Source organism: Mustela lutreola, chromosome 1 (assembly GCF_030435805.1).
Source record: "Mustela lutreola isolate mMusLut2 chromosome 1, mMusLut2.pri, whole genome shotgun sequence".
Taxonomy (NCBI): Eukaryota; Metazoa; Chordata; class Mammalia; order Carnivora; family Mustelidae; genus Mustela; species Mustela lutreola.
Window position 1 is genome coordinate 199,225,954 of NC_081290.1, and position 26,760 is coordinate 199,252,713.

The 26,760-nt window shown below is 49.9% G+C and overlaps 1 protein-coding gene across 5 annotated transcripts in view; it reads left to right on the plus strand.

The window, feature by feature from the left end:
* FLI1 (Fli-1 proto-oncogene, ETS transcription factor) overlaps positions 1 to 26,760 on the plus strand; it is a 122,651-nt gene that overhangs the window by 54,432 nt on the left and 41,459 nt on the right. For all 5 annotated transcript variants that reach the window (XM_059184723.1, XM_059184731.1, XM_059184746.1 and 2 more), the window contains 2 exons: positions 15,783 to 15,994; positions 25,117 to 25,271. In XM_059184723.1, the coding sequence (XP_059040706.1) occupies positions 15,783 to 15,994; positions 25,117 to 25,271 (367 nt within the window). Of the gene's footprint in view, positions 1 to 15,782; positions 15,995 to 25,116; positions 25,272 to 26,760 lie in introns of those variants that run through there.

The following is a 26,760-nucleotide window of genomic DNA, read 5'->3' on the forward strand; positions in this document are numbered from 1 at the left end:
AGAGAGCCACAGTCTTTTACTAAATTTACTAAATGGAAGTGCCCTTCCAAGTCCCTTGGGAAAAGCCTTTGAAGATGGTGACTGGGAGTCTACGTCCCATGTCCACCTTCCCCCCACTCTCCCCTGCCCCTGGCTGCATGCTCTTCAGAGGCTGCAACAAAACGTTTACCTGAGGTCCTAGCTGGCTATTTATGACCAGGAAAGTCCCAGCAGTACTTGGGTTGATCATCAATGAAGTGTTAAGGCCCTGCCTTGGCCACATTCCTGCTCAGTTCACTGCTCTCCTGTCCTCTGAAATGCGCACAGTTGGTTGTGCCATCTTCCTGTGCTGCTTCACGTCCTGTCACCGTCTCATGGGACAATGGCTCAGCAGCTGTTTTCTTCTCTGAGATGCTGCCCGGGGCAGCTGTGGACGCCCCTGGCCCACCCTGTTCCATGAGCTACGGCAAAGTACCAACAGACACACCTTACCTCTTGGAGTTCTTTGGTGAGCCTTGTTCTCATTTGATGGAAATCTCACCACAGACCTGTTGCGATTCCTGCCATCATGAATTCAGGATCTTCCCTCCTTCTACCTCTCTCACCATAGCAGATTGGGAGCTGCTACTTACCTGCCCAGGGTGACCCTCTTATGCACAAATGCATTTGCATACTTGTTAAATATTTAGTTCACGGCATAGATAAGGTCAGATTAGGGGGTGCAGGGAGGTTTCTACAGGTATCCTAATTCTATAGTAACAATAATGCTATCAACACCTCGATGCCGTTTTTCCATTGGCATATTCCTGAGTTTTATGACAATGCCTGCCTGGTTCCTAGCACATGTCCAGGAAATATTGATTAAATGAATGAGTGCATCCATGAATGAATGAATGCTCTTTTGGTGGCAAATACATTCACGATCCCATAATTAGACAGGACATGTTAAGGAACTAGCCGAAGTGACTTTGGCTATTCTGCTTTGCCGAAGTGATGTTTTGAATAGCACATAATATGGCCAGCAAGCCTAAGTGTCTAAAACCTATTCCGGTCACTGTGGTCACCACTAGGAGCACGTGGCTATTTAAATTGAAATGAAATACAATTCAGTAAAGTTTTAAAATTCAGTTCCTCGGTCACACTAGCCACATTTCAAATGCTCAGTAGCTCCACGTGGCTAATGCTTCTCTGCTGCACAGTGAGGATTTTGGAATGTCTCCTATCACAGAAATTTCTCTTGGACATCGCTTATCTGGAAGACCAATTTACGAGTTCAATTTCTCTCTACGTAAAAGAATAATATGCTTAGAGAAAAACACTTTGTTTCTGCACTCTGATTTTGTGGGAAGACAGAGGCTAAACAACATGTTCTTATCCTTTTCCAGAATTCCTTATGACTTTCAAAAAGTCATTCAGGCTGTCGGACCTGAAACCTTCCTTGGGTTGGGATTAGAAGGAGGAAGGTGACCACAGGGTTCCCCCAGGGACATTTTGCTTCCACAGCTTCCCAAGAAGTGCAGGGTTGGGAAGGTTGATATCACTGATGTTGGGCTTCTTGTGGAAATTACCAAGGCCATAATGAATGTGGGGGATCTAAACTATGCAGAAAACTAAGTGGAAGGGACAATGTAAGAACTTGAGAGCCTTTGACAATGGAGCCTGGAGTAAAGGGAATGAGAAGAAAAAAGTTACTGATGGAGGTTTGGGACATCTCAGGGTGTCCCCATCTTGTGAGCTAGTTTCCCATTTCCCATAAGTTTTGGAGCCATCAAGGATCAAGCTGTACTCCCACCATGACACATGTCCCTGAGAGAGACAGACAGGCTCCTACTGGTCAAGGCCAATACCTTCAGAAGCTTCCAAGAGTAGAACACTAAGTACCCTTTATAGAGTAACTAAATCAGTCCCAAGTCCCCAGGAACTGTCAGTGGGTTTCAGCCGGGTTTTCTGTTCTAATAGCTTTACTGAGATTGACAAAGAAAATATCTCCATGTAATTCCACTGAGATGTTTTCATTGGAAGACCATGGCAGGACTTGTTCACAAAATATCTGCTTTTCCTATAGATGGATGCCGAGAGACAGGAGGCCCAGTGCCAGACTGCCTAGGTTTGGCACTCAAGCCAAACAAGGATGAAGGCCAACCCAGTGGGCGACCGCTTTGAGGGTGGCTGCCAACCGAAAGACCAGCTGTGTACCGGAGATGGAGCCTGAGCTCCAAGAGGAGCGGATGCTTGGCTTTTTGTGTAGACCAGGCTGTCCTCGGTTCCCCTTACCTCCTCCCTGGAAGGGAGAGCAAGGATGACAACCCACGGTCCTATGAAGCTAAGCTACACCGAGATAGCCAAGCTTGCTCATACATATAACGTGTCATTCAAATGGGAATAATTCTGAGAGTGGAGAGAGGTGTTATTTAGCATTATCTGAAACAATAGGCCTAAACTGGGACTGTTGCAGGCAATGGGGCTGTGGGGTCAATCCACTAATAGATTTTAGCATCGAAGCCCTGGAGAGGGTCTGGCAGATGATCCCGTTCGGTCCTTTGATGTTGCAAGTAAAGAAACAGGCCCAGAGAAATGAAGTGCTTTTCTTATGTTAGAAACTGTGAATCCTAGGAAGAAGATTAAGTTCAGAGGGTGCTTGCTGTGTGAGGGGCATGAGTTAGAATACAATTATTATCATTGTTATTTTACTGAAAAGGGAACTATGGCCCAGAGAGATTAAAGAACTTGACTAAGGTCACAGTACTTAAGAGCAGTAGATGAGGAACTCCGATCCTGTCATTCTGCCTCCATAAACGACATCTCCAAGAAGCCAGTAGGGACGCAGTGGGGAGCCCTTGCCCTATGTGAACGCCCTCTGTCTCAACTGGGTGCTTTCGGGATGAGGGAATCAAGGCACTCCGTCAGTGTGAATGACGTCTATGGAAAATGGCAAAGAAAATCCATCCTTGCGGGATTTACACTCTGGTGGGAGAGACAGAAGGTGAACCTACGAAAACCTACCATATATGGCAGGAGTGAAAGAAAAAAAAAGGCAATGTGACAAAGCAGACTAGAATAAAATGCTGACTGGGTGGTAGAGATAGAAAGTACTACTAATTTCAAGTACTACTGTGGAAGTGGTGACTGTGGTGGGCTGGAGGGGGCAGGGAAACTTCCTGGAGGTTGTGGCCCTTGAGGTGTTCTGGAAGGTGCCCTTCACACATCTCAGGCTCCTCCTTCAGGAGGCCACCCCCGAGCCCCTCACTTATTGCCCCGTCTTCCCACCCCCACAAGAGTATCGATGTTTGCACCAGTCTTCTGCCTAGACTTGAATTCCTTAAGGGCAAGTGTGTGCTTTTGGAGACTCATTCATCTTTGTAGCCCCTGTGTCTAGCTGAATGCCTGGCCCCTAGTAGGTCCTCTGTAAAAGTTTGGTGAGTAAATGAGGTCCGGTGAGACAGGGGGCATGTGGAGAGCAGGGCTGTGTAGGGACCGCTGGTTTGGGCAAAGGGAAAAGGTATTTGCAGACACCCAGAGAGCAGTCAAGGAAGGTATTTTAGATAGGAGTCTGAAGGTTTGGAGTGCTGAGTCTTGTATAACAAGAGGAGAATCTATTTAAGACAGAACATTAAAATGCAAGAGAAGGAACAAGAGAAAGAGAAGGAATGGGAACAGGATGCAGGAAGAGTGAAGAATACAGAAGGGCACCAGAGGAATGGAGCAGGAGGATAACATAAAGCACAGGGGCTGGGCAGAGGTGGGGTCATGGCTGCTGAGCTGGCCCAGAGAAGGACCTGCTTAGGTACCACCTCCTTCCATGACCTCCATCCTCAGGGACTTGGCCACTCGCTGCTGCAACAATATGGTAACCAGATGCTGCCGGGCCACAACACAATGAAGCACCTTGGCTAGGATGGTTCGTCCAGATGTGAAAGTTGGAAATACTGCACACTCAGGACTAGACGGGCATGAGGTCACCAAGCGTGGCTCTTTGGGTGTGAATCATGGAAAGGAGACAGCCATTAAGAACTGTGAAGTGAATTCAGGGGCCCCTCTTTTCCCAGACCCCTGTGAGGAGATGAAAGAATATGGCGTCTCTCCTGCTATGCCTTGCTCCCCACCATGGTGAAGCGGCGTTGTCCTATCCGGTGCCAGCTGTGGCTTGCAGACATGGCTTGGGCGCTTGAGACCAGACACCTAGCTTCTTGAGGCTGGATTTGTTTTCATCTCCCTGCCAGGGTGCTCCTGGGGTACAGGAGCTGGAAGGAACAGAGCAAAGCCCCCCCCCCCCCCCCCACCGTGTGCGTGTGTCCTCGTGGCCTTCCTGTGATTATAAAGACACCAGTTGCCACGGAAACTGTCACACGAGGAAATTGTCCGATAAGATCACAGCTTCTAGGAATAGGACCTCAATGAGCTGCTCAGAAGGAGCGGTCGGTGGCCTTGTGTTTAAACTGGATACTGGGTGTGGCTGTTTGAAAAGAAACTGGACAAGCCTGGGGTGCCCGGCTTAGTGTAAATCACACATGGCCAAGAGAGAATGGGAAATCCAACTGGTGGTTAAAGGTGCTGGCAAGGGGGATGGGGTTTCTGTGTTTCTTATCAGCTCTGGGGCTTTTATCCCTTAGAAAAGGTCACTGCATACCTACTGGGTGTCGGGAACTGAGCAAGCAACTGGGAATGAAAAGAAAGAATAAGAGGGATGACGTGCCTCCAGCGGCAGAACCGGTTTTTGAGAAAAAGGATGGGAAAGTTCCCATGACCCCAGGACTCAAAGAAACACCCAAGGGCACCTGCCACCTACACTTCCTCTGCTCCCCACCGCTGATAAACTTGGCAGCAAGTGCCATTTCCACCCCTGCTGGACAGCTGTCTGCCCCTTGGGGGAGCCCATCCTTTCAGACCTGAACTGCCTCCCTGCCCCCTTCCTTCCCTTTGTCACTCAGAGTCCCCTCTCCTCCCCCACAGACCACATTGAGATCCTCCTGATCCTGCTACCGAGCCAGACCCACCAAGACAAGGCTCCAAGGGCAATTCGTGGAGCTCCCAATCTCAAGCAACAGGACCGGCCAGGAACGTTTTCCCGGCTCCCAGCCTCTTAAATCAGCCCTGTGCGGGGTCACATGGGGACTCTGTGGGGAAATACCAGAGCCAGTCCCCTCAGAGGACACTTCTTCCAAGCTTTCAGTTCTCTGTGTTTGGGGCAGTGTGGCCATTCGTCATCATCCAAGGGTGTTCAACATTTGATGGAAGACCGTTAAAATTTTCCAGGAATCAAGAGTGTAGGTAGTGTGCCCAAATTCACACAGCCAGTAATGCTCTACCTTGACCCAGCCTGTAGCCAGTGCCTTTTACTGGAACATGCACCCTATGGAGTGAGGAAAGCGACAAGTGCTTTGTTTTCTCTGTCCTTTGCCTTCTGACACCTTCAGAGGCCAACAGGCTCAAGGATCCTCCTGGGGAGAAAGACTGCTTCCAGCCCAGGCTGAATCTTCCCTGGTCCTTACTTGCCAAAACGCCTGTCATCAGAAAACCCCCTGCTAGGTCTGGGAAAATGTGCAGATCCATAACCACCCCTATGCCGTGGGCACAAGTGTGCCAACCCCTTGTTTTAGAGTGCGGTCTAGGAGGACCTGCTGTGCCAATCATTGACCCATTTGTTGTCCCCAGGCAGAGAAGGGAAAGGAGGCACTGGTATGGAAGTATTCCAGTATTTTTTTCTTTGTAAAGATTTTATTTATTTACTAGAGAGATTGAGAGATCATAGGCAGGGAGAGCAGCAGGCAGAGGGAGAAGCAGGCTCCCTGCCAAGCAGGAGCCCCAATCCAGGACTCGATCCCAGGACTCTGGGATCATGACCTGAGCCATAGGCAGAGGCTTAACCAACTGAGCTACCCAGGTGCCCTATTCCAGTATGTTTGATGACTGGAACAGCCAGCCTTGTGAAATCTGGCAGAATATAGTCCTGATGCAAGTGATAAGCAGTGAAATTCGTGCACAGGGAACTGTTTCTGCTGCTGTATCCGGGTCCCTTCCAGGACTTTTCTCTTCTGTGTCTGCTTCTCCCCATGGCATCTGGGGTTCTGTTTTGCTGGTTGACAGCTCTTTTCATCATCACCCCATTGCACCTGCGAGGGCTTAATTTCCCCCCTTTCAGCCCATCTGAACACGCTGGAGAACATGTGCTCCATTTCACGGAGGAGATCATCGAAGGTTCCTAACCTTAGTGAACCTCAGCTTCCCATCACTGTTCGGTCCTATCCCTCCAACACTGTGGGGTCCACCTGAGGGGCCAGCTCACCTCCTGTGATGGGAGAGGCGCTCGCCCCCGTGGATGGTCAAAAGTACAACAAACTCCACATGACAGGTCTTTGCTGACCCTTTGGCTACCCCCACTGTCATCGAGAAAAAGCATGTTGAAGGGCGGTCAGGCCCATTGTAAAGAAACAGAAAGTAAAGCATACTATAAAACGTCCCTGTCTTGGGGTTCAGACTAACCTTCTATCCCCTTCCTGTGAGTTTCCATATTCAGCACTTTTTTTCTTTTCAGCAGTAAAATCATTCTCTGTGGGAGGAGAATTTAACTTTGATGTTTAGAGATGCCCTTTAAATGTGGTTATGGTCAAAACAGGGACTGTGAAAACTCAAAGTCAACAGGCAAAGGTAGATACCACGGGAGATCTGCAGAAGTATCTAATGGGGACCATGATTAACACAAGGCCACAGCTCTGGATTCTGTTACATGGCATGCCTTTATAGAACCCAGAGACCCTCTTCTCTGAACTCATTTAGGCTCATTCCCTTAATTTATTAAACTCCATTAAATAAAGTACTTTCATCTGCAAAGGATTCTAATTCCATTTTCTAGGAACTTGGCTGGCTGCCTTTCCCTGGGTCGCCCACTGCAGAAGCCCCCTCCCCAGTGAGTGAAGATTTAAGTTGCGGGGGGAAGAGGAGAAGAGAGAGGGGAAGTAGGGGGACAGAGTTCAATGAAATACCTTAGAAATCAGCACATCACTCCGAGGTTCCTTGGCAAGTTTGGCTCTGTAGCACAGCCTGGATTAGGGTCAGTGGGCTAGAAGGAGTTTGGGGGAAGAGTGTGGGTTTTGTACTCAGGCTACCAGCAGGGTCATTTGTTAGTTGAGGGACCTAAGGCAAGTAGAAACCCCCTTAAGGCTCAGTTTCCTTTTTTATAATATAAGGATCCTAAAAAAGAAATAGTGGCCCTGGTTATGTGTTTTCTCGATGTCATGGAGGGGTATTTCTGCTAGGTGGTTATCAGAAGAGTTAGGCCTGAACGCTGAGACTGACTTTCCCTCACTGTGTGATCCTAAGGAGTGTGGGCTTTGTGCCTCAGTTCCCCATCTAGCGAGTCCTGGCACTGATTCTTGCAGCCGGTGTCAGCAACCCTAGTGAAAAGGAAACACAGATGATCGTGCTCGGCAGCCTCTGAATCTGGGTTCTCTTGTTGCTGATTAAAATGATAGGAAATCGGGGCGCCTGGGTGGCTCAGTGGGTTAAGCCGCTGCCTTCGGCTCAGGTCATGATCTCAGGGTCCTGGGATCGAGGCCCACGTCGGGCTCTCTGCTCAGTAGGGAGCCTGCTTCCCTCTCTCTCTCTCTCTGCCTGCCTCTCCATCTACTTGTGATTTCTCTCTGTCAAATAAATAAATAAAATCTTTAAAAAATAAATAAATAAATAAATAAATAAAATGATAGGAAATCATTTTAATTAAAGATTTTAATTCTAGTTTTAATTCATTTAATTCATCTAGATTTAATTCATTTTAATTCTAGTTTCTATGGCGATGTAAGAAACTATACCAAAACTCAAGGGCATACAACTGCTATGGTGGTCGTGGGCAAAACCTTCATCTGCGGCTCATCACCCCCAAGTCTGAAGGTCATTGCTGGGCTGGTGGCTGGTGGCCTCGGGTCCCTCTCCATGTGGGCCTCTCCATGCCTTTCTCTGCCTGGGCTGGTTTGGGCTTCCTTGTGGCATGGTGGCGTTTCTAAGGCCTGGAGCCCCAAGAGAGACCAAGAAGCAGGTGGAAGTCATAATGTCCTTTATCACCTAGCCTTGGGAGTCCTGTAAGGTCACTTCTGCCATCTTCTGTTTGTTGATGAAGGCAGTCGTGAAGTTCAAGGGGGTTCAAGGGGAAGAGAAAGAGAGCCTGTATGCAGACGGGGAGTGGCAAAGATTAGAAATATTAACCTGGCCCTTTCAGGAAAAGACAACCAGGCAGATGTGAGCTCAGGTAGCTCCGGGACTATCCCATGTGTGGCTTAATATTTGGTGACTGTTGATGTTACCCACCTTCCTCCTTATCCAACTTGTCATAAAGTTTACCTTCTTTTCTTTTTGTCCACCTGCCCTCTGTGGGACTGAAATAATGAAGAAGAAGGGAGTACACGGCCAGCGATTAGAAAAGAGTGAGAAGCAAAAGGCTTGAACTAACAGCTTTAGATGTGACAAGGACACTTCACATGTGACTATGACCAGACCGCCACCGCCCACCCCCCTGCCCCGCCCCCATGAGCTGGATGCTCCCACTGCTGCAGAGTTTGCTGATTTCCAAAAACAGAGAAGACAGGGCATTTTGCTTCCTAGAATCTTGTCTGAATTTTGTATGCTCTCTGGCTGGCAAGCAAAGGGATTTCATGTCATTATGCAAAGAATGTAATAAAAAGCCAAAGCTAGCGTGCTCCCTGCGGTGACCCAGAGATGAGCTTTCCAGAGGCCTGGTCTGGGAGTCACGGGGCCTGCTGAGCAGGGCAGCAAGCGGCAGGGAACCTGGTGGGGCTGCTTTTGACAGTCCTTTCACCCACCTCCAGCAAAGCTCATGAACCACAGAGACCTGTCCTTGAAGGGTTCAGGGCAGGAGAGAGGGAAAGGAAAGGGGAGGAAACCACATAGAATGTGTGCTTCTTGGAGCACCATATCTTGGGTCATTCCCTGTGCTGGTGTAGAAACTCAATCTAACTATGTAAATCAGGATGAGCGAATGACAGGGTCTCTCCTCCATCGTTTTGTCTGGAACTTTTCCTCCCCTGAATCTGTTTGGTTCATAAGTGTGGATTATATGTGTATTCTTCTGTGGACAGGATCATGGCAGAAATAGAAGGGGAGAAAGTCCAGGGTCCAGACACTGTCTTATTTTTTTTTTTTTTTTTTTATTTATTTTTTTTTTTTTTGCTACTCTAGGGGTTTTTCCATCTCTGTTTCAGCAAAGCTTTTTCAGAGATGCAATTGTTTGCTCATCATTAATATCAGCCAGGCCATCATGTGGCCGTGCTGTGACCACAGTCCCCTATCACTCAACTGACGTGCACACAGAGAACATATGCCTTAATCTAAGGAAAACGAATTTGGGAAGCTATGTCTGCTAGTATTTTTAAGAAATGAAGGAAGAAAAAAAATATATATATATATATGAGACAAATTCCAAAATGAGGAAAGGTTTTCTTATTAGTGAATTCACAGACATACACATGGTCTTTTCCTGATGTTTACTGCATGTATGATATATGAATGGCGATAAGGATAGGAGTTAGCCGCCTCTGTTTTGATTAGCTCAGCCATGAGTGGCTCTTCCTCTCCCTTGCAAGGCTATTTAACAAAAATTTATCTGCCATCTAGAAGCCTCAATTCAGAAACCAATTTAGAGAGCTCTCAGGCTGCAGTGGAACAACATCCATGGTTCGAAAGAGGAGAGTGGAAACAGTAGCGAAGCAGGCTCTATTCTCAGAAACCTCATGGAATTTGCATTTCAAAATCTAACTATTATCTCCAAACCTGCTAATTTTGAACCTTAAGCAACTTCCGTTGAAGTAACCCACACAGGGGAGAAGGAGGTCTATCTCTGGCTTTATCTGCACTCTCCCCTTCCCCTGCTCCAGTAACGAGGGTCCCAATGTCATCTCAGCCTTGGGCTTCTTTTCAATGTGAGTATTTACTGTATCCTAAGAACTTTAGACACTTGATTTGGGAAATTCACTTACATTTACTCATTTTGCCTATATTCAAAATGTACCAGGTGAGGTACTGTTATTATCCGTGTTCTAGAGATAAGGATGTGTAGTTCAGAGAGTCATTCATAAATCACAATCAGTGATGGGTTTATGAGCAACTGCTGGAGAGCAGATTGAAATTCGCATCTCTCCAACTCCAAAGATTGGGCTCTACGTTACAATGAACTCAAGAGCTGTCCTCAAGGCGTGCACAGGCTCCCTGGGAGGTGAGGGCGGCAGACCTGAATCTGAATCCCAGATCACGCTCACTTGGTGTGCGACCTGAGCGAGTTCTTTCACCTCTCTGAATAGCCATTTTCCCATCCGAAAAAAAAATGGGGGTAATAATAGTGCATCCCTTATAGAATTGCTAAGAGGATTAAATTGGATTACTCATATAAACAGTGTCTCACACTTACTAAGTGCTATGATAATTATCTGCTAAGACCTCTTTTCAATAATGAGACCACAGGATATATTATAAGTGATGAACTAAAGGCATTTACCCAAGTTGGGTAAGGACAAGCGCTCCATGGGCCATATCCCTCTGCTGGCTGCCAGGACCAGTCTGCGGACACAGTCTGGTCAGCATTTCTACGGGCAAATAGGGCCAACCTCTTAGCTCAGAACTCCAGCTGCCTCTCCCGGTAGCTGACCTTGTCGGAGCTTTCTGGCAAATGGACCGAGTTGGGTACTGATGTACTTGGAGTCAAGGGACTGTGTGCCTCCCTCTGGGTCTAGAACTCAGTGGTTGAGGCACCAGAGCATCCTGAATTGCTATATTCCTTCCAGCAATCAGCAGAGCAAAGGAAAGATACTTCTCAGAACCCAGTTACTAAGCACATCCAGGGCTCACTTTCCCAGTGATGACTATGAGGGTGAAGGATTAACCCCAGAACTGGGGGCCACATGGGGCTAGGGAGCCCATACCTTGTGTCTTTTTCACTTTGAAGTCAATTTTTATGTAGCATGCTCTAAAGCAACCTGGATTTTAACAGTCTTTAAAAGAATCATTTGTCTTCTGGGTCATGGCTAAAGTCAATAGAAAAAGTGAAGACGTTACAAACTGAAGGAACTTAGTCAGTCTGAGAATGGTCTGTGAATTTCACACCAAAGGTCTTTCTGAATTCAATCTCTCATCCCAAAATTAAATTCTTATCAACAAGTCATCAGCAAAAATTTCTTGAAAACCAACAACTCCTTCCTGTAAAGAGTTTTCAGTACAAGTAAGAGTTTCATGTTTAAACTTTTAGAAGTTTTGAGAGTTTAAGTAAAAGCAAACAGCTTTATAAGACACAAAACAGCAAGAGCTGCACATGCGTAAAAGCATGTGTACAAAGTGTGTGATTGAAACATCTACCAGCTCAATAGCTTCTCACATGATAAAAGCAGCACCTTGGGGAGGCTCGGTGGCTCAGTTGGTTAAGCAACTGCCTTGGGCTCGGGTCATGATCCAGGACTTTGAGTCCCATATCGGGCTCCCTGCTCTGCAGGTAGCCTGTTTCCCCTTCTCCCTCTGCCTGCCACTCCCCCTGCTTGTGCGTGCATGCTCTCTCTCTCTCTCCCCAGCAAATAAATAAATAAAATCTTAAAAAAAAAAAAAAAAGCAGCACCTTGGTGCCTCATCCATATCCATTATCCAGCCCCCCCAGCAGCCCCCATAGTCCCCAGCAGTGACAAGATGCTCTCACACAAGTCTGTCAGCCACAGATACCCAGTGCCATGTTCCCCGTTTGTCCTTCCTCTAAGCCTGTCCCCTCCTCACTAAGCCCATGCCACCAAAGAGGTTCAGAGAAATCTCCCCATCTTCAAGACAGAAGCATACTTGCTAGGGGTGTGGTCTTGGGATGCCCCTATGGCTCTCAGTCTTGAAGGGCAAGAGGGGTGCTATTTCCTTTCAGAGACAGTGAGAATGTTCTCCTCCCCAACTTTAAATTTTCACCAGGGTCTTCAGTCAGCCTGTTTCGCTGCCCAAATCTGTTACTCCCACCTAGTGGCTCTCGTCTCTGGCCTCCTGCTCTTACTAGGTTTCTTAATTTCAGTCCAGCAGACCAGACACGGAGTTGTTCCTCTTCATCTTCTCTCCCTTCCCAGCTTCTCCCAACCACAGATTCTTTTCTCCATACTGTTATAAGGGGAAAAAAAATCTTTTGTTTATCAATGACTAGAAATAGAAAGAGAGAGAAAGTGTGGTGTGTGTATGTGTGTGTATGTGTATGCCCGCACACACACACCTACCTAAGGAGTATTGATTTTATTTATTTGAGAGAGAGTATGAGCATGAATAAGGGGGAGGGAAGGAGAAAGAGGAAGGAGAAGCAGGCTCCTGGCTGAACAGGGAGCCTAGTGCGGGACTCCATCCCAGGACCCCAGGATCACAACCTGAGCCGAAGGCAGATGCTTAACCAACTGAGCCAACCCAGGCACCCTCTTCTTACTGTGCTTTCAGAAGCTCAAATGAGTCAGAGGGAACTATCAGGGAAGGTTTCACAGGGTGAGGAAGATCTCATTTACCTTAGAAAATGGGAAATATTGGACGTGCATGCAGGTGGAAAGGACAGAGTAAGGGTGCCCTTACAACACGGGAACTGACCAAGTGTATGTGAGCAGAGCCCGCTGAGTGGAACAGCAGGAATAGTCAGCATCGGGCAGGAGTTGCGGGGGCTGGGGGGATGTCGTGAGATATAAGGGTGGGCAGCTGGGGCAAAGCTGAGTTGTGCGAACACAAGCAGATGAGAGTAGATTTGCTGCAGGCAACATCAAGTGAGCTCTCAGAGGTGTCTGAGCGGGGATCATGGCGGAACGTATTTAGACTTTCGGGGGAGCTCCCTCTGCCCAGGGGATGTGCATGGTGGGCTGGATGAGTGCAGAGAGTGCCCGTGTGTTGTCAGGGAGGGAAGAGTCTGGAAGAGAAAGGCAAGGATGCCCACGTGCCTGGACCGTTAGATGAAGACTAGTCAGGCAGGAGGAGAGAGTGACGCTTGGGAGGAAATCAGGGATCTCTCCCCCTGTGATGTTGCCGCCTGACTGGTTTCCTTTGATTGTGGACTGCAGTCCAAAATGAGTTCAAACAGGTTTCATGCCCTTTACCATACCTACCCTTGGTCCTGTAAGCTCTTCGTTCTCATTTCCTTAAGAAGTTTCTCCATGGTCAGCCACCAACACCCGCTGCTTCATCTCATGTTTTCTGTTGCCACAAGCCTTGCTTTTGCCACCTGTTTGGCCCCCTTAGACATGAAACCCTGCCTCTCTTGCTTCCTGGCCCCCTCTCTTTGGGGATAATGAGGGGAGGGATCTTTCCTGCTTCCCTGATGCTTCTGATTGTTCCCTTCTTTTCCTGCCTCTTTCCTCCCATTATTCCACCATCTTTTCCCTAACCTAGAGGAAGGGAGATAAGAAATTCTTTCATTGGAAACTCTAGGATGTGTGCCTGATTGACCAAGCATAAAGCCACTTTCCACAGCAGAAGATGATACCCAATTCCTTACACATACATAGTTTCTTTTAGTAGCCGGACTGGTGAGGGTTCCCCTTTACCACCAAAAGTGCACATTATTATTATTATTATTATTATTATTATTATTATTATTACCTAGGGGGTAATGCGTCTCTGCTCCTCATGTAGAACCCCCAGAATTTCAGGGACTCAGGTTCAACTCTCTGGTCACTTACAATGTCACGCTTTTCAACTTAAAATCAAAACACCAAAGGCCTGGATGGCAACTCAAAACTGGTCTGGGATAAGGAGCCAGGTCTGCTCCCTAAGTGACATGGAGAATGGGTCAAATTACCCAAAGACGGTGGTTCCAGGAAGCCCAGATTTCCTCTGAACATGAGCAAGGGCACTAAGTGGAAAATGAAGAAGGATCCCAGAATATTTTAGGTCAGGATCAAGAGACACCCACTTGGTTGGGCAAATGTGGGCCTTTCAATATTGCGTGGACAGCTCAGCTTAGAAACTGCCATCTCTGGCCATATCTATATGATCCAAAGCTTTCTGGGGCAGGAACAGACTTCCCGGAGTAGGTTCCAGTAATTCTTCCTCAACCCCAGCTAGAAGCAGCCACAGAAGAGACTTTCTCATTGAACTCTGGCTGTCCTCCTGCCGGGGCTGCGAATGACCCTGGGAGAAACAGTAAGGGTTAGCTGGTGGAGCAAACTGCAACTTTACGGGTACGGGAGGGCTTACGTAAAGGTGGTGTATCGGGCCGCCATAACAAGATACCACAGATTGGGTGGCTTAAGCCACAGAAGTTTATTTTCTCACAGTTCTGGTGGCTGGAAGTCCAAGGTCAGGGTGCTGGCAGGCTCTGAGGGCTCTTCTCCTTGGCTGCAGGTGGCCTGCAGCCTCTCCGCATGGTGGACTTTGTGTGTCCAGACATCCTCTCCTTATAAGGACACCAGTTAGATCAGATTAGGGTGCATCCAAAGAACCTCCTGTCAACTGAATAGCCTCTCCAAAGGCCCTTTCTCCAACTGCAGTCAGATCCTGAGGTATTGGCATCAGGGCTTTACTCTGTGAATTGAAGGGAACAATTCAGCCCCTAACACGTAGCCTCAGAGAACCTGTCCTTGAACACTAGGAATCATCATAGTTGACATTAATTGGGTGACATTAAGTGCCAAAGACTGTTCTAAGCATTTCCTGGATAGTATCCATCTCATCTTCACAATGACAGATTGTGTAATTATAGATTACATTGATTGTAAATTCATTCTGGGTTATAGATTGTTCCCTTCTTTTCCGGAGCGCGGACAACTTACCTTGGTGTGATTATGTGATCTAGGGAACATCAAACTCTAGTCTGTGACCCCTTGGCCTCTGTGATTTAAGGGGGTTGGAATAGCGGAAGCATCTTATTATGGTGCTTTGGAGGGGAGGAGATCTCTGCCCAGTGCAAGGCTTCCTTTCTCCATCCAGATCTCCACAAGACAGACTTGCACCAAGGGATGGGACAGTGTGAGTGGGCAGACAGAGGGTCTTACCCGGGGACTCCCCCATCTGCAGAGCTGTTCCTAGGCAAGCTGAATCATCACAATTTAGACAGGAAGCTCTCATCTCCAGGCGTCAGGCAAGAGGGCATGATGGAGCCGGGTCCCTAGCAGGCAGGCAGCCTCCCAACTGACTCACGTGTAAGATGCCCCCAACACATGCCAGAGAACCCCTGTGAAAGCTGCTGGGCATCTCTTCAAGCTAGACACCTGTCCCAAGAATTTTTCTCATTTAACCCACCTACCAGCTCTGAAAAAGCTATTCTTACTCCCCTTTACAGATAAGGAAACCGAAATTAGAGGCAACCGCAGCCCTGGGCCCCACCCTTCCCTTGTGTGACCTTGAGTTGGATACTTAACCTCTCTGGGTGGGTCTTACTTGCCTCACCTATAATATCAATGCTCACTTTCACATCCCCTTCCAGCCCTACGGACACACAAGCTAGTCAGACGTGGTTCTGCTGAGACCTGAAAGCCGGTGCTCAAGCGCCCACGGAACACTGCGCATGCGCACGGTGTGACCAAGCCCCCGGGCTCCGAGGGGTCCCCCATCCCACCCCACTGCCCCCAAATCCCTCCTCATGCAGGGTAACCTGCAAAGAATGTACTGAGTTCGCATGGGGGTAGACTTGTCTCCCCCACGTCACTCCGATCACTTCCCCCCTCCCCCACCTAACGTGAGTCAGTCAGCAATCTGGACCTCCGGCCGGTGGCCAGGGGTAGCCCTGGGCCACCCTGCCAGTTCAGAAAGAGAGTAGGTGAAGAGTGACACGGGATGAACTGACACTGGGCTTTCGGTCTCCTTCTCTGACCTTCCAGGAGGCTCTGTCGGTGGTGAGCGACGACCAGTCCCTCTTCGACTCTGCCTACGGAGCGGCGGCCCACCTCCCCAAGGCCGACATGACCGCCTCAGGGAGCCCTGACTATGGCCAGCCCCACAAAATCAACCCCCTCCCGCCGCAGCAGGAGTGGATTAATCAGCCGGTGAGGGTCAATGTCAAGCGGGAGTATGACCACATGAATGGATCCAGGTAAGCCTGCCAGGCCTGCGGCGCTCCAGGGGTGGGCACAGCCGGCTTCCAGGTGCGGGGCTAGCGGAGGCTTGTTCCCCTGGTGCCTGAGTCCGGCAGATCTGACTTATGTAGCTTCTGGTGCTTCGGGTGCCTGCTGCAGAGGGGGGCTCTGCTGCTAGGCCAGGGAGCCTGAGCCCGTCCCTAGAGAGATGAGACAAAAGAGGGCTATAGAACGGAGGGCAGGGGCTGGAGCAGGGTCAGGAAGCCACCTCGCCCTGAGTCTTGGTTCAGCCCTCAAAGGCCAGGTCAGAGTTAGGCTCATGACCCTATGCTGACACTTAGGGAAGACCCACTTTGTGTCAGGCCCAGGTAGAGTTCCTCTTGGGGATAACTTAGTGAAAACACACTGTCCCTGTCCCGCTGATGCCGCTTGACCTTTCTGGGTGGGTCTCAGAGATGACCAAACCAGTCTTGCAGTAAAAGTCCAGAAGTGATGACAAAGGTGAACACATCTGTGGGCTCACTGTGCCAGGGAGGACAGACACATCACACTTGGGAGGTGTATTAGAACTTGCTGATACCCAGGGCAGGAAGACTTTCCTTGTAGGAATGCCAGGAGGAGAGCCCAAGGAGAGAAGATTCACAGGAGCAAAGAAGGGCATGCCTGGGGGATGGGTAGCCCAGGTTTCATTCCCGGCTCTGCCCTTGGACAAGCAATCCAGCTCTCCGAGCACCAGCTTCTCCCTTTCGGAACCAGAGGCTACAGGATTCATAGGCTCCTGTTGATGGTTAACTCTGATGCTGGGGAGGAAGTATCCAGAACAGTGCCTCAGACGCAGAAAGTGCTCGATATTGATAGCGTTCATCCTGGGCAAATGTTTAAAAGAGAGAAAACATCAGTCTTATTCATTAAATATCAGCCCAGTCAATGGGCCTGCAGCACAAGGAGAAAAAAAAAAAATTAAGAGAGGGCCCTGAATGGCATGCTAAGAAAACACAGGATTTTTTTCCATATGCAGATACCGACTCGAAGTGTGGACTTGACATGTAACTTCTTCAGAGCTTGATTTCCAGAGCTGACAGTCGTATACGGAGGGTAGGGAAGGGAAGGAGCGTCAGAAAGATAAGAAGTTAGTGAACTATCCCAGTAAGACATGATCACATTCTGAATCTGAGTGATGGTAATGATTAGGGAAATCAAGAGAGACAGCTCCAGGAGGGACATATCAAAGGGATCATTAGCGGGGCTGAGATGGACACGTACTGAAGCTTGTTTTGGGGGATGGAGGGTATATGAGAGGAAAGAATAAAAAGATCATTGGCGCTTGCCTGTTTTTTAGCCAGGACGGTGCTGTTAGCCATGGGAGGTAGGAAAGGAAATGCTTCGAGAACAGATGTCAATGTTCCCTCTGAGATTCCTGTGAGCAATCAGTAGAACATCCAGATAAAAATGTCTGCTAGGCGTTGGAAACTAAAGCTGAGATAATGTTTAGGGGCTGGAACATAGGTTTGGGCATCATCTCTAAAGAGTTGTCACTAAGAATGGATGAGGTCACTAAGGAAATAAGTCTAGAGAAGGAGAGAGAAGGGGACGAGTGTGCCGCTGGGAAGGAGACCTCCCCCAGACAAACCCCCGGTCTCGGACCTGCCTGTGGGAACACCCAGCCCTACCACATTTCAAATCCACTAACCAGAACCAGCCACTGGGATCCCAGCCACCGTCCCAGAGTCTAGCATTTACAGAAGGCTCAGAGGTTCTAAGCCAGGAGCCCCTCAAACGACCTCTCTTCACATAGATAATAAGGATGATGATTTCCCCACAGTGTCGGGAAGGTGCAGTTGTTAAGCACTTTTTCCATACCGTCTTATCATTTGCCCGCTACCGTGATGCTGTGAGAAAATGGTGCAATTACATTTTGACATTTAAAGGCAGATTGGACTTTGAGGGGCAAGGGGGTGATTGATGCCTTGTCCAAGGATTTAGAGGAGGCAAAGCCAGCACCAGAGCTGGGCCTTCTGATTCCTGGCCTGTGGGCTGCCTCTCCACCCCTTCCCTCTCTGCCTGTACATTGTGCTTTGGGGTTCATGGTACAGTTTCTGACAGCACCCAGCCTGGCAGTGCCTCCCAAACTGGCCCGACCCCAGAACGAACCTTCCTGATGCTTACTGAAAATCCAAATTCCATGCTTGGAGTGTCATTGGTCTGTTCCAGCCGCATCCCAACCACTCTTGTAGCCTCATCCCAACCCAGACTAGCAACACCTGTGCTACTAGGCCACTCCAGTAGCACCTGTTCTCCCCACTTCTGTTTGCCTTCCTGAAGTCTGTTCTTCAGACAGTGGCTAGAGAGAACCTTCCAGAATTTTTAACTCTTTTGCTCAAAATCCTCTACCGGCTTGCAACAAAATCCACAGCCCTCCTCAAGCCCTGTTCCCCCATCCCTATGAAACCCTTTTTAGCCCTCCTATCTTAAACCTTCCTTCTGCACCAGCCACACAAGACTCCAGACTCCAAGCATCCTCCTGCCTCAGAGTCTCCTGCCTGTGTTCCTTCTTTCTGGAATATTCCTACTCCGTTGAGTCCTATGACTCTCTCTCCCACTTGCTTCAGGTCTCTAATGCATCTGATGGAAAACAGCACCCAGCGCTCTTCATCTCACTCAGATTCTTCTTTGTTCTTCCTGGCTCTTTTCACACCCCTCACTAAAATGCGGGCAGGGCCTTGTTCTGTCTACTGAGTGATGCCTGGCCCTTGATAGGTGCCCAACAAATAGTCATGAAACAAAGAAGTGAATGGATGCATGGCTAACCAGACTCAAAGGTGAAGATGCTTATTCAAAGCCCTGTAGGTCATCGGTGTATATAAGTGGGACTGACACCAAGGTCTTTGGACATTGTCTTAGCTAGAGCCTACGTCCGTGCTCGGGGGAGGCTGCCTGTATGAGTTGGCCGCTCTCTGCCCTGAGGGCACTCCTACACACTAATCCTGGACAAACAGGGTCCCCCAAGGAAATCAGTTTTCAGAACCCGCTGGCCAGCCGTCCCTGGCTGCTGTCACACCAGAGGCCAGCAGGAGGAGAACTGTGTGATCACCCCCCAAAGAGCAGACGTGGTATTTACAGGGCTGTGGTGACACAGGGCCCTTGGTTTGATTCCCAGGTCCTGCCCCAGACCATCCACAGTGACAGAATAGGTGCAGAAGGACAGGCGAGTCTCACCCGCCCCAGGGAAACAGAGATGATCCCGTGGGCTCTCAGGAGCCATTGCTAGCACCCTGTAAATATTCTCCTCCAAGAGTTCACATGGAAGCTGGCCCAGTGGGCAGCAGGAAGCCAGGGTTTTCAGAAAAATGTCTTTACCAAGGCTGGAACCACATCAGATTCTATTATTAATTAATCATGCAAAAAGAAGGGACACAATGAAAAAGATGCCAGGCAATTTAAATCTCTCATCATTGACACTGCGTTTCCCTGACCCCGAGTGTTACCAAAATGGCTCCTTTAATACAAAGAGTTCCAAACTTCCAATGAGAAAATCGAAGCAGAGTATCTGTCCCATTTGGGGTCTCGACTCGTGGACTAGATTTGTGGCATCCAAGGCAGGAGCCACCAGCTACATGTGGCTTCTGAGCACCTGAAATCCCAAACCAACATGTGCTCGAAATACAAAATACGCACTGGACTTCGGAGACTATGGGGGGAAAAAGTAAAATATCTCATTAGTTATTTTTACATTGATTATGTTGAAATGATCATTTCTTTTGGCTGAGTGATAATTTCTTTTGGATAATTTTCTTTTGGCTGTAGTGAGTTAGTATATTAATATATTTTAAAATTCATTTCACCTGGTTTTTTCATTTTAAAAATGAAACTACTAGAAAATTGAAAATTATATATGTAGCTCACACTGTACTTTAACTGGACAGTGCTGGGCCAGAATGCTTTGGACCATCTCACAATTGCCGGTGCATTCTCTCCACGTTCTCTGATAACTTGGGTTTCTGAGTGACTTCGTGCTTCTTAGAGACACCGTAGATATTTCTGTCTCTGGAGCAGGTATTCTCTGTCCCTTAAAGCTACAATGACCCTCTTGCTTTTCATCCCACTCTTAAGTCCTGTGGACCAGGGGCACAGGGTCACATGGAGAGACTGAGGTTTGGGCAGCTCAGGGATAACCGAGCTGGCCCATGTTGCAGGAGGTTTGCTCTCTTTCTCGTCTCTTCCTGTCGTGCTTGAATCTGTTAGGATGAGTTGCTCTTGGAACAGCAAGGCCCATTGGTTCTGTGATGTACGTAGCCTTCAGCAACTTGACCTTGGGCTGTGGTCTGCAAATGACTCTCAGCTGCATCCTGCCTCTGCCTTGGGGATGGGGAGAAAACATCCCGTGGAGGAAAGAGTATTATTTTACAGGGGGGTAGGGAGGGTTGGGGGAAGCAAGGACCTGCTTGCCTTGTGCGCCTGGCATGCAGAATCTGAGTGGGTGTTACTCTACGCTGACAGCTCCTAGCCCTGGTCGATGGGCTCTGGATGCTCTTAGGAGACATGTGGAGACTTCACATTCCACTTTCAGGAAGATCAGCCTCGCACACCTTGTAAGGTCTGTGTCTGTGACAATAGAGCCGCTTTCTCAGGTGCTTCCTTCAGTTCTCAACCTTGCCGTACAGAGCATGTCACCCAAGCTGGGCGGGAAGCCATCCCTGGGCTTCAGCAGAAGCTATGTGCAGTGGTGAAAATAGCTAAGTGGTCAGGGCAAATGGTTAGATTAGGGGTGATTTCCTTCCGTCTCCTTGAAATTTGCTTCTCATTTATCGAGTATTCCTTTTTAAAAACAAGGGGACATATCTATGCAGGGGTCCTACAGAAGTGCTAAAGACAACAGGGATCGCTCAATGGTGCAGAGTGTGCGTGACGCATGGAAGACACACGTGATAGGTCCAAAGGTGACTGTGTGTCTTGGGTGGCCTCTGCGACTTTGCATGCACTGTGTGAATACAGATTATCCACCAACCGCACGCCTGCGCCGTGCACTTGTGGTTCTCGGCAGAACACTTGGAGTTGCTGGGGGCTGAGTGGGAAGGTCGAGAAGATGTCTGTTACAGGCTGAAGGGGTCATCTTTGGGAGTAGTCTCTGAAATCTTCTCTCACCCAAATACCCACGCATTCTCACCTTGTTTTAAATTGCTTAACACTTTACAAGACAGCCTTGAAAATCCCTGGCAGGACTTTTTTTTTTTTTTTTTTTTTTTTTTTGAAGATTTTTTTATTTATTTGACAGACAGAGATCACAAGCAGGCAGAGAGGCAGGCAGAGAGAGGGCGAAGCAGACTCCCTGCTGAGCAGAGAGCCTGATGTGGGGCTTGATCCCAGGACCCTGAGATCATGACCTGAGCAGAGGCAGAGGCTTTAACCCACTGAGCCACCCAGGTGCCCCCACTTCCCCCGGGCAGGATTTTTAAAGCAGCATTAAATACAGAGCTCCTGTCCCATGGGGAAAGAAAAGGAGAAAGTTGCAGGGCCCATGGCACCTTTGCTGGGGCCTCCCCTGTCAGGGCTTCCTGCTGCCCTGAGTTGGAGATGCTTCGACTTACACGCTTGGAGCCTACACCGCCTCCCTGCTCTATTGTGGCCGCCCCAGGCCCTCTTGTCACCTGTCCCAGGGCTCTCAGCTGCCTGTGGGCCCCCATCCCACGCAAGCAGTAATGCAGAGCTCAATACCAATTAGCAGCAGCACGGGCAGGCTGAATGGCAGAACGTCTTCCCCTCCATCCGTGCTCCCCCTCACCGCTCCCCCTTGTTTTCATCGGGCCTCTTCACAGGCACCAGCTGCCTCATTAAAGATCAGTCTTCAGGCAGGGCTTCACCTGTACCCACCCTTAGCATAGCTGTCAAGCCCATGGCCGCATGTGAGGCGTTTGCTGGCTGCTGGAGGCACAGAGCCCAAGAGCTTGCGAATGGAGGGGAGGGCGGCAGCCAGCGGTAAAGGTATGGCTTCCCTTCCCTATCCCCCCAGCAGTCAGGGGAGGGCTGGCCTGGGCAAGCATGATGGTCGATGGTGGTGCCAGGCCTCTCTGAGGGCAACCTTGGTTGGGGGGGGACTGGGAGCGAGCACAGGGAGGGGGCCCCCAAGGCACGGCCAGGGCATGAGTGCCTACACAGGTGCTGGAGGAAGAAGACGGGGGAAAGCAGAACCATGAGAACTTCTGTGGAAGAGGAAATGAGGAGGTTCCCATTCCTGTGCAGCCCCCAGGGCTCACCCCAGCAAGAGAACCCTGGTCCTAAGGGTGGTTCTGAGGTCCTCCTCCCACCCATCCTGTGACCTGGGCACCCACCTCCCCAGCGCGGTGGTGCTCCTGGCGCCTCTTACCCGGTCCCAGACCAGGTGGCCTTTCCCATATATTTCCTCTCTTCAAATTTATTTTTCTCTATGCTTGGTCCTGATGCCTGATTCTGCCATAGGCGCCTGTGGCCTAAAGGGTTGTCCCCCTTTGGCAATTTCTGAGGCTCTGACTTTTCACCTCCGCATGGCAAGAGGCCGGCCTTCCGCTCAGCAACCGCCAGAGGCCCAGCCGATGTGGGAAATAATTTTCCAGACCCTGACTCCCTGCTGTTGCTAACGGGCAGCACCCCTCTTCCATCACCGCACCCCTCCCCCAAGTTGGACATTGCTCTCCTCTCTGAGAGTTTTCTCGCCCTTGCCCGTGGCCCTTGCACTCTGGCATCCGCCAGAGGAAGTGTGTGCTCGGGCCACCCCACCCTCGGCCGGGGGCTTCCCAGCCAATGAAAGCGCTGCTGTGCTGGTGGAGGGCCAGCTTAATCCTCCAAACTCCTGCTGCCCTTGGGTTGTTTCACAATGGACAAGTATGTTGGGAAAGGCTGCCAGGCCATGGCGGTGTGCGTGTGCGCGTGTGCTGGGGGTGTGCCAGTGTCTGTGTGTGCGCACGTGGGTCTGCGTGAGTGTGCTCCCTGGCGTGTGCCCCACAGGCGTGTGTGCCCCCGGCAGGAGGGAGGGGTGTCCTGGAGTGGGGCAGGGGGGTGCGGCAAGCTGGGCGCGGGCTCTGCTGGGACGCAGCCCCAGGGTCTTGTGGTGGCGGCTGGCTTCGTGGCAAACCAAGGTCTCCAACAGCAGAAGCCAGAGGGCCAAACTGGTGAAAAGCCCCGATGTGCTACTGCGTCCCCTCAGACTGCCATGGGGACATTAAACCTTCAACAATCTGGGGCTCTGACGGCTGGTTCTTGGTTCTCTGCCTGGAAAAACAGTAGGCGAATAGTAAAACCTTAAATTCTAACATGTGTAAGTTATACATCTTATTTTCATTTTCAGCCCATGTTCCCCTCTGTAAGACATCAGGAAAAAATTACCGTCTGACTTCTAATATCTCAGTGGACCATTTATCTCCCAGCTATGATAAGTGATCTTCAATATTTTTTTCCTTTCAGATTAAGAAACAAATTCATTTAATTGTCTTTATTGAATGTTCTCTGGCCCCCCCTGGCCTGCTGGAGTCCCCCCCGCCCCCCGCCCCCACCCCTCCAGGACCCATTCTTCCTCTCCTCTGTGGTCCCTGCCCTCCCTGCCCTGCGAGGCCCTGTCTGGCAGGACTGGGCTTCTTACGTCCTTGGGATGGTTGGTCCCTGCCCAGAGCAGAGTGAGGAGGGCAGCGGCCAGGCCTTCGGGAAGCCTGGAGTCTTTCTTCGGCCCAAGGTTGGGCCGCTGTAATCTGAACCTTATCTGAACTCCTTGGTCTGAGGGCCTGGTTTGGAGCTCTTGAGAGAACTGGCTGTCTCCCAGGTCTCATGCTTCCTGCGCTGTGTAACCACGGCGGCAGCCTCTCTGGGGCCTTCCAGTCGTCCCCTTTGGTCCCGCGGCTGCTGCTGGAGTGGCCGAACAGAAGCGAGGGCAGGGTGGGATGGCACTTCCCCTGGGCACTCTGGGGGGACCATGATGCCGGGCTTGGGGAGGGTGTGGAACATTCTGCCAACCTCCTCCCAGCCTGGGGGTGGGGGGCACAAGTCGGGTGTCAGCTTAGATCTCCAGACAGCTGCTCAAGGCTGAGCTGAGGCCAGGGAACAGCCTTCCACTGGCCTACGGACATTGAGGTTGGGCTGGACGATTTTTCCTTTGTGTACTTCCTTAATGGTTCTTCCGTGACCGTGGCCAGGGCTGCAACCTGTCACCAGGGCCACAACTTAGTAGGCTGAAGTTCTTGGATTCTATTCCTTCTTCGTGCAGTACCCAGTTTCTTTGCGTGTGTGCGTGGGCGTGTATTTCAAAGTAAACTCTCTGTCCAGTGTGGGGCTCAAGCTCGGGACCCTGAGATGCTCCACCAGCAGAGCCAGCTGGGCATGCCTGCCTGTGTGTGTTTTGATAGGAAAGCTTCACCCTGAAGACCTGAGTCCTGTGTCCACTTTTATGAACTGTGCGACCCTGGGCCAGTCACCTCACCTCTCAGTTTGCTTAACCATAAAGAGGAGGTGTGAACCCTCACCATGGCTACTGTGGAGGAGTCCTGGGAAGTTTAGCTAGAACAGTGTATGAGAAATACATTAAAATCATAAAAGTGCAGTAGATAGAGTCCACTCAGAAAACACCGATTGCTCATCTCCCATGGAAGGCTCGACATAACACACTGAGGTTTAGGAGAAAGGAATGTCAGCCTCTCAGGAGACCCCCAGTCCAGCCAGGGGGAAGGGCCTCCACCAGGCTAACAATCCCATGGTGTGACCAGTGCCAGAACCCCAGGCAGACACAGAGCACCATGGGGGGTGTAGAGGCCTACTTGGGGGCCACTTGGGGGCTCCAGCAAGGCACCCTTTGGGGGAGTACAGGTTGCCTGGCGACAGGGCTAAAAATGTCCCCTGCAGTCAGATTGGGAGGGTTGCAAGCGCCGTCCTGAGAAGTCCAGACTGTAGTCTGAGGCCAGTGAGAAGCTGCCAGCAGTTTGTAAGTACCGTAATTATAGGATTGGGCTGGGATTTGAAGAAGACTCTGGTGGCGGCGTGGAGGAGAGAAATAAGGCAGCAGCAGCAGCAGCAGCCCTACCCCAAGTGGGGCTGGGAGACGGCGCCATGGTTGTCTGCCCACGCTGGGCTGATGGCAGCTGCAGTGATGACTTCCTCTGGGCTTTGTGTCCTCTCACTCCAGGGAGTCTCCGGTGGACTGCAGTGTTAGCAAATGCGGGAAGCTAGTTGGTGGAAGCGAGTCCAACGCCATGAACTACAACAGCTACATGGACGAGAAGAACGGCCCCCCTCCTCCCAACATGACCACCAACGAGAGGAGGGTCATCGTCCCCGCAGGTACTTTGCGAACCAGGCTGCCGGCTGGCATCTGAGTCCTCGGTTTTCTGGGCTAGAAGTTGGAGGGCATGCTTGTCCCGTGGGCCTGGTCCCTAGGCAGTCCCCTCTTCCCAATGGACATGCCTACTTGGGAAAAAGCTGCTTTTCTCAGTTTCTTCCAACTGCCCTTCATGAGAATATCCCACATGTCACCAGCACCTTCAGACAGGTCACAGCACACAGATTGTCCCCCAGGGCCTAGTACCACAGGATGAGGCCTGCAAGGGAAGGCAGAGGTGAGGCCGTCGGAATCCAAAAGGAGTCCCAGGAACTCCCGACGGCCCCACCCTTGCCTTGAAGGAGAAGGGGCGGCTACAGAGGTCTGTCATGTCCATCAGGCATGGACTTCCTGGCATCCGCATGGTCCCACCTTTCCAAAACGACAGCCAGCTCTTTCAGTTTCAAAATAGAAATAACTATATTTAACAAACGGAGCGCCTTAATGTGTGCAGCAAGTTAGGTCATTATGTAAAAATAGCCTATTTTTCCTAGGTATTGGTGCTGTTGGTTACAGAAAATAAAAATCATTGTTCAAGCCTTCAGTCCCCTGGCCGGACGCTCCGCCTCTGCTGGACCAGCAAGCTCTGGAGCCTGGTTGGAAAGGGGGTTTGAAAACTGCAACATATAGACTTGGTGCCAGGTGGAAGGAGGAAGAATGTCCAAATCTTAAGCAAAGTGAATTACAGGGCAGGGATTACAACTAATCTTACCAAAATAACATGACCAAAAAGGCAAAACCCTTTCCATTTGGAAAAGTGTAGATTCAGTTGTGTCTGAGGGCAAAGGACTGGCTAGCTGTCTGAGGTAACGCGAAGGAATTTGCTTGTTGGCCTGGAAGGCATGGTTTTGTAATGAGCCTCTCCTCCCGATGCCCTTTTGTATTTATTTTCCACGGGAAGCTGTGTCTCACCAGCTCTGAGGACTATGGCCACATCCCTGCGATCTGGGCCAAATTCAAGATGGCGGGTGGTGCGAGGTGTGATTGCCCGTAAGGCCGGAGAAGCTGGGCTAGTGGGGACTCTTCCTACAGTGCCACGTAGGACTTGAAAACTGTTCACAAAGGATTTTGAGTTTCCTTCTTCCACAAGCATATGGTTCCCAGGAAAAGGAAGGAAAGAAAGAAAGGAAGAAAAGGAAGGAAAAGGAGGAAAAGGAAGAATAGCGCCCATGCTCTGAGCACTTGGCAGGTGTCAGGCACCATGTGCACTGCTTTCTCTACATTCCATTACTTCTGTCATTTAACGTTTGGTCTCCTCCCTCCTTCAGGACAGCAGGAAAGTTTAGCTCAGGTGCTTTGGGAAGGTCCAAGAAAACCATGTTTCTCCCTTCTAAATGAAGAAGCAGGTGATAAAGCAATAGAAAACCGACATGGTGGGAACCTCCCTATTCTTCCTTAAGCAAAGTCAAGCCTCACCAGGTCTTTGCTCCTTGGGCATCAAACTGCCTTGTT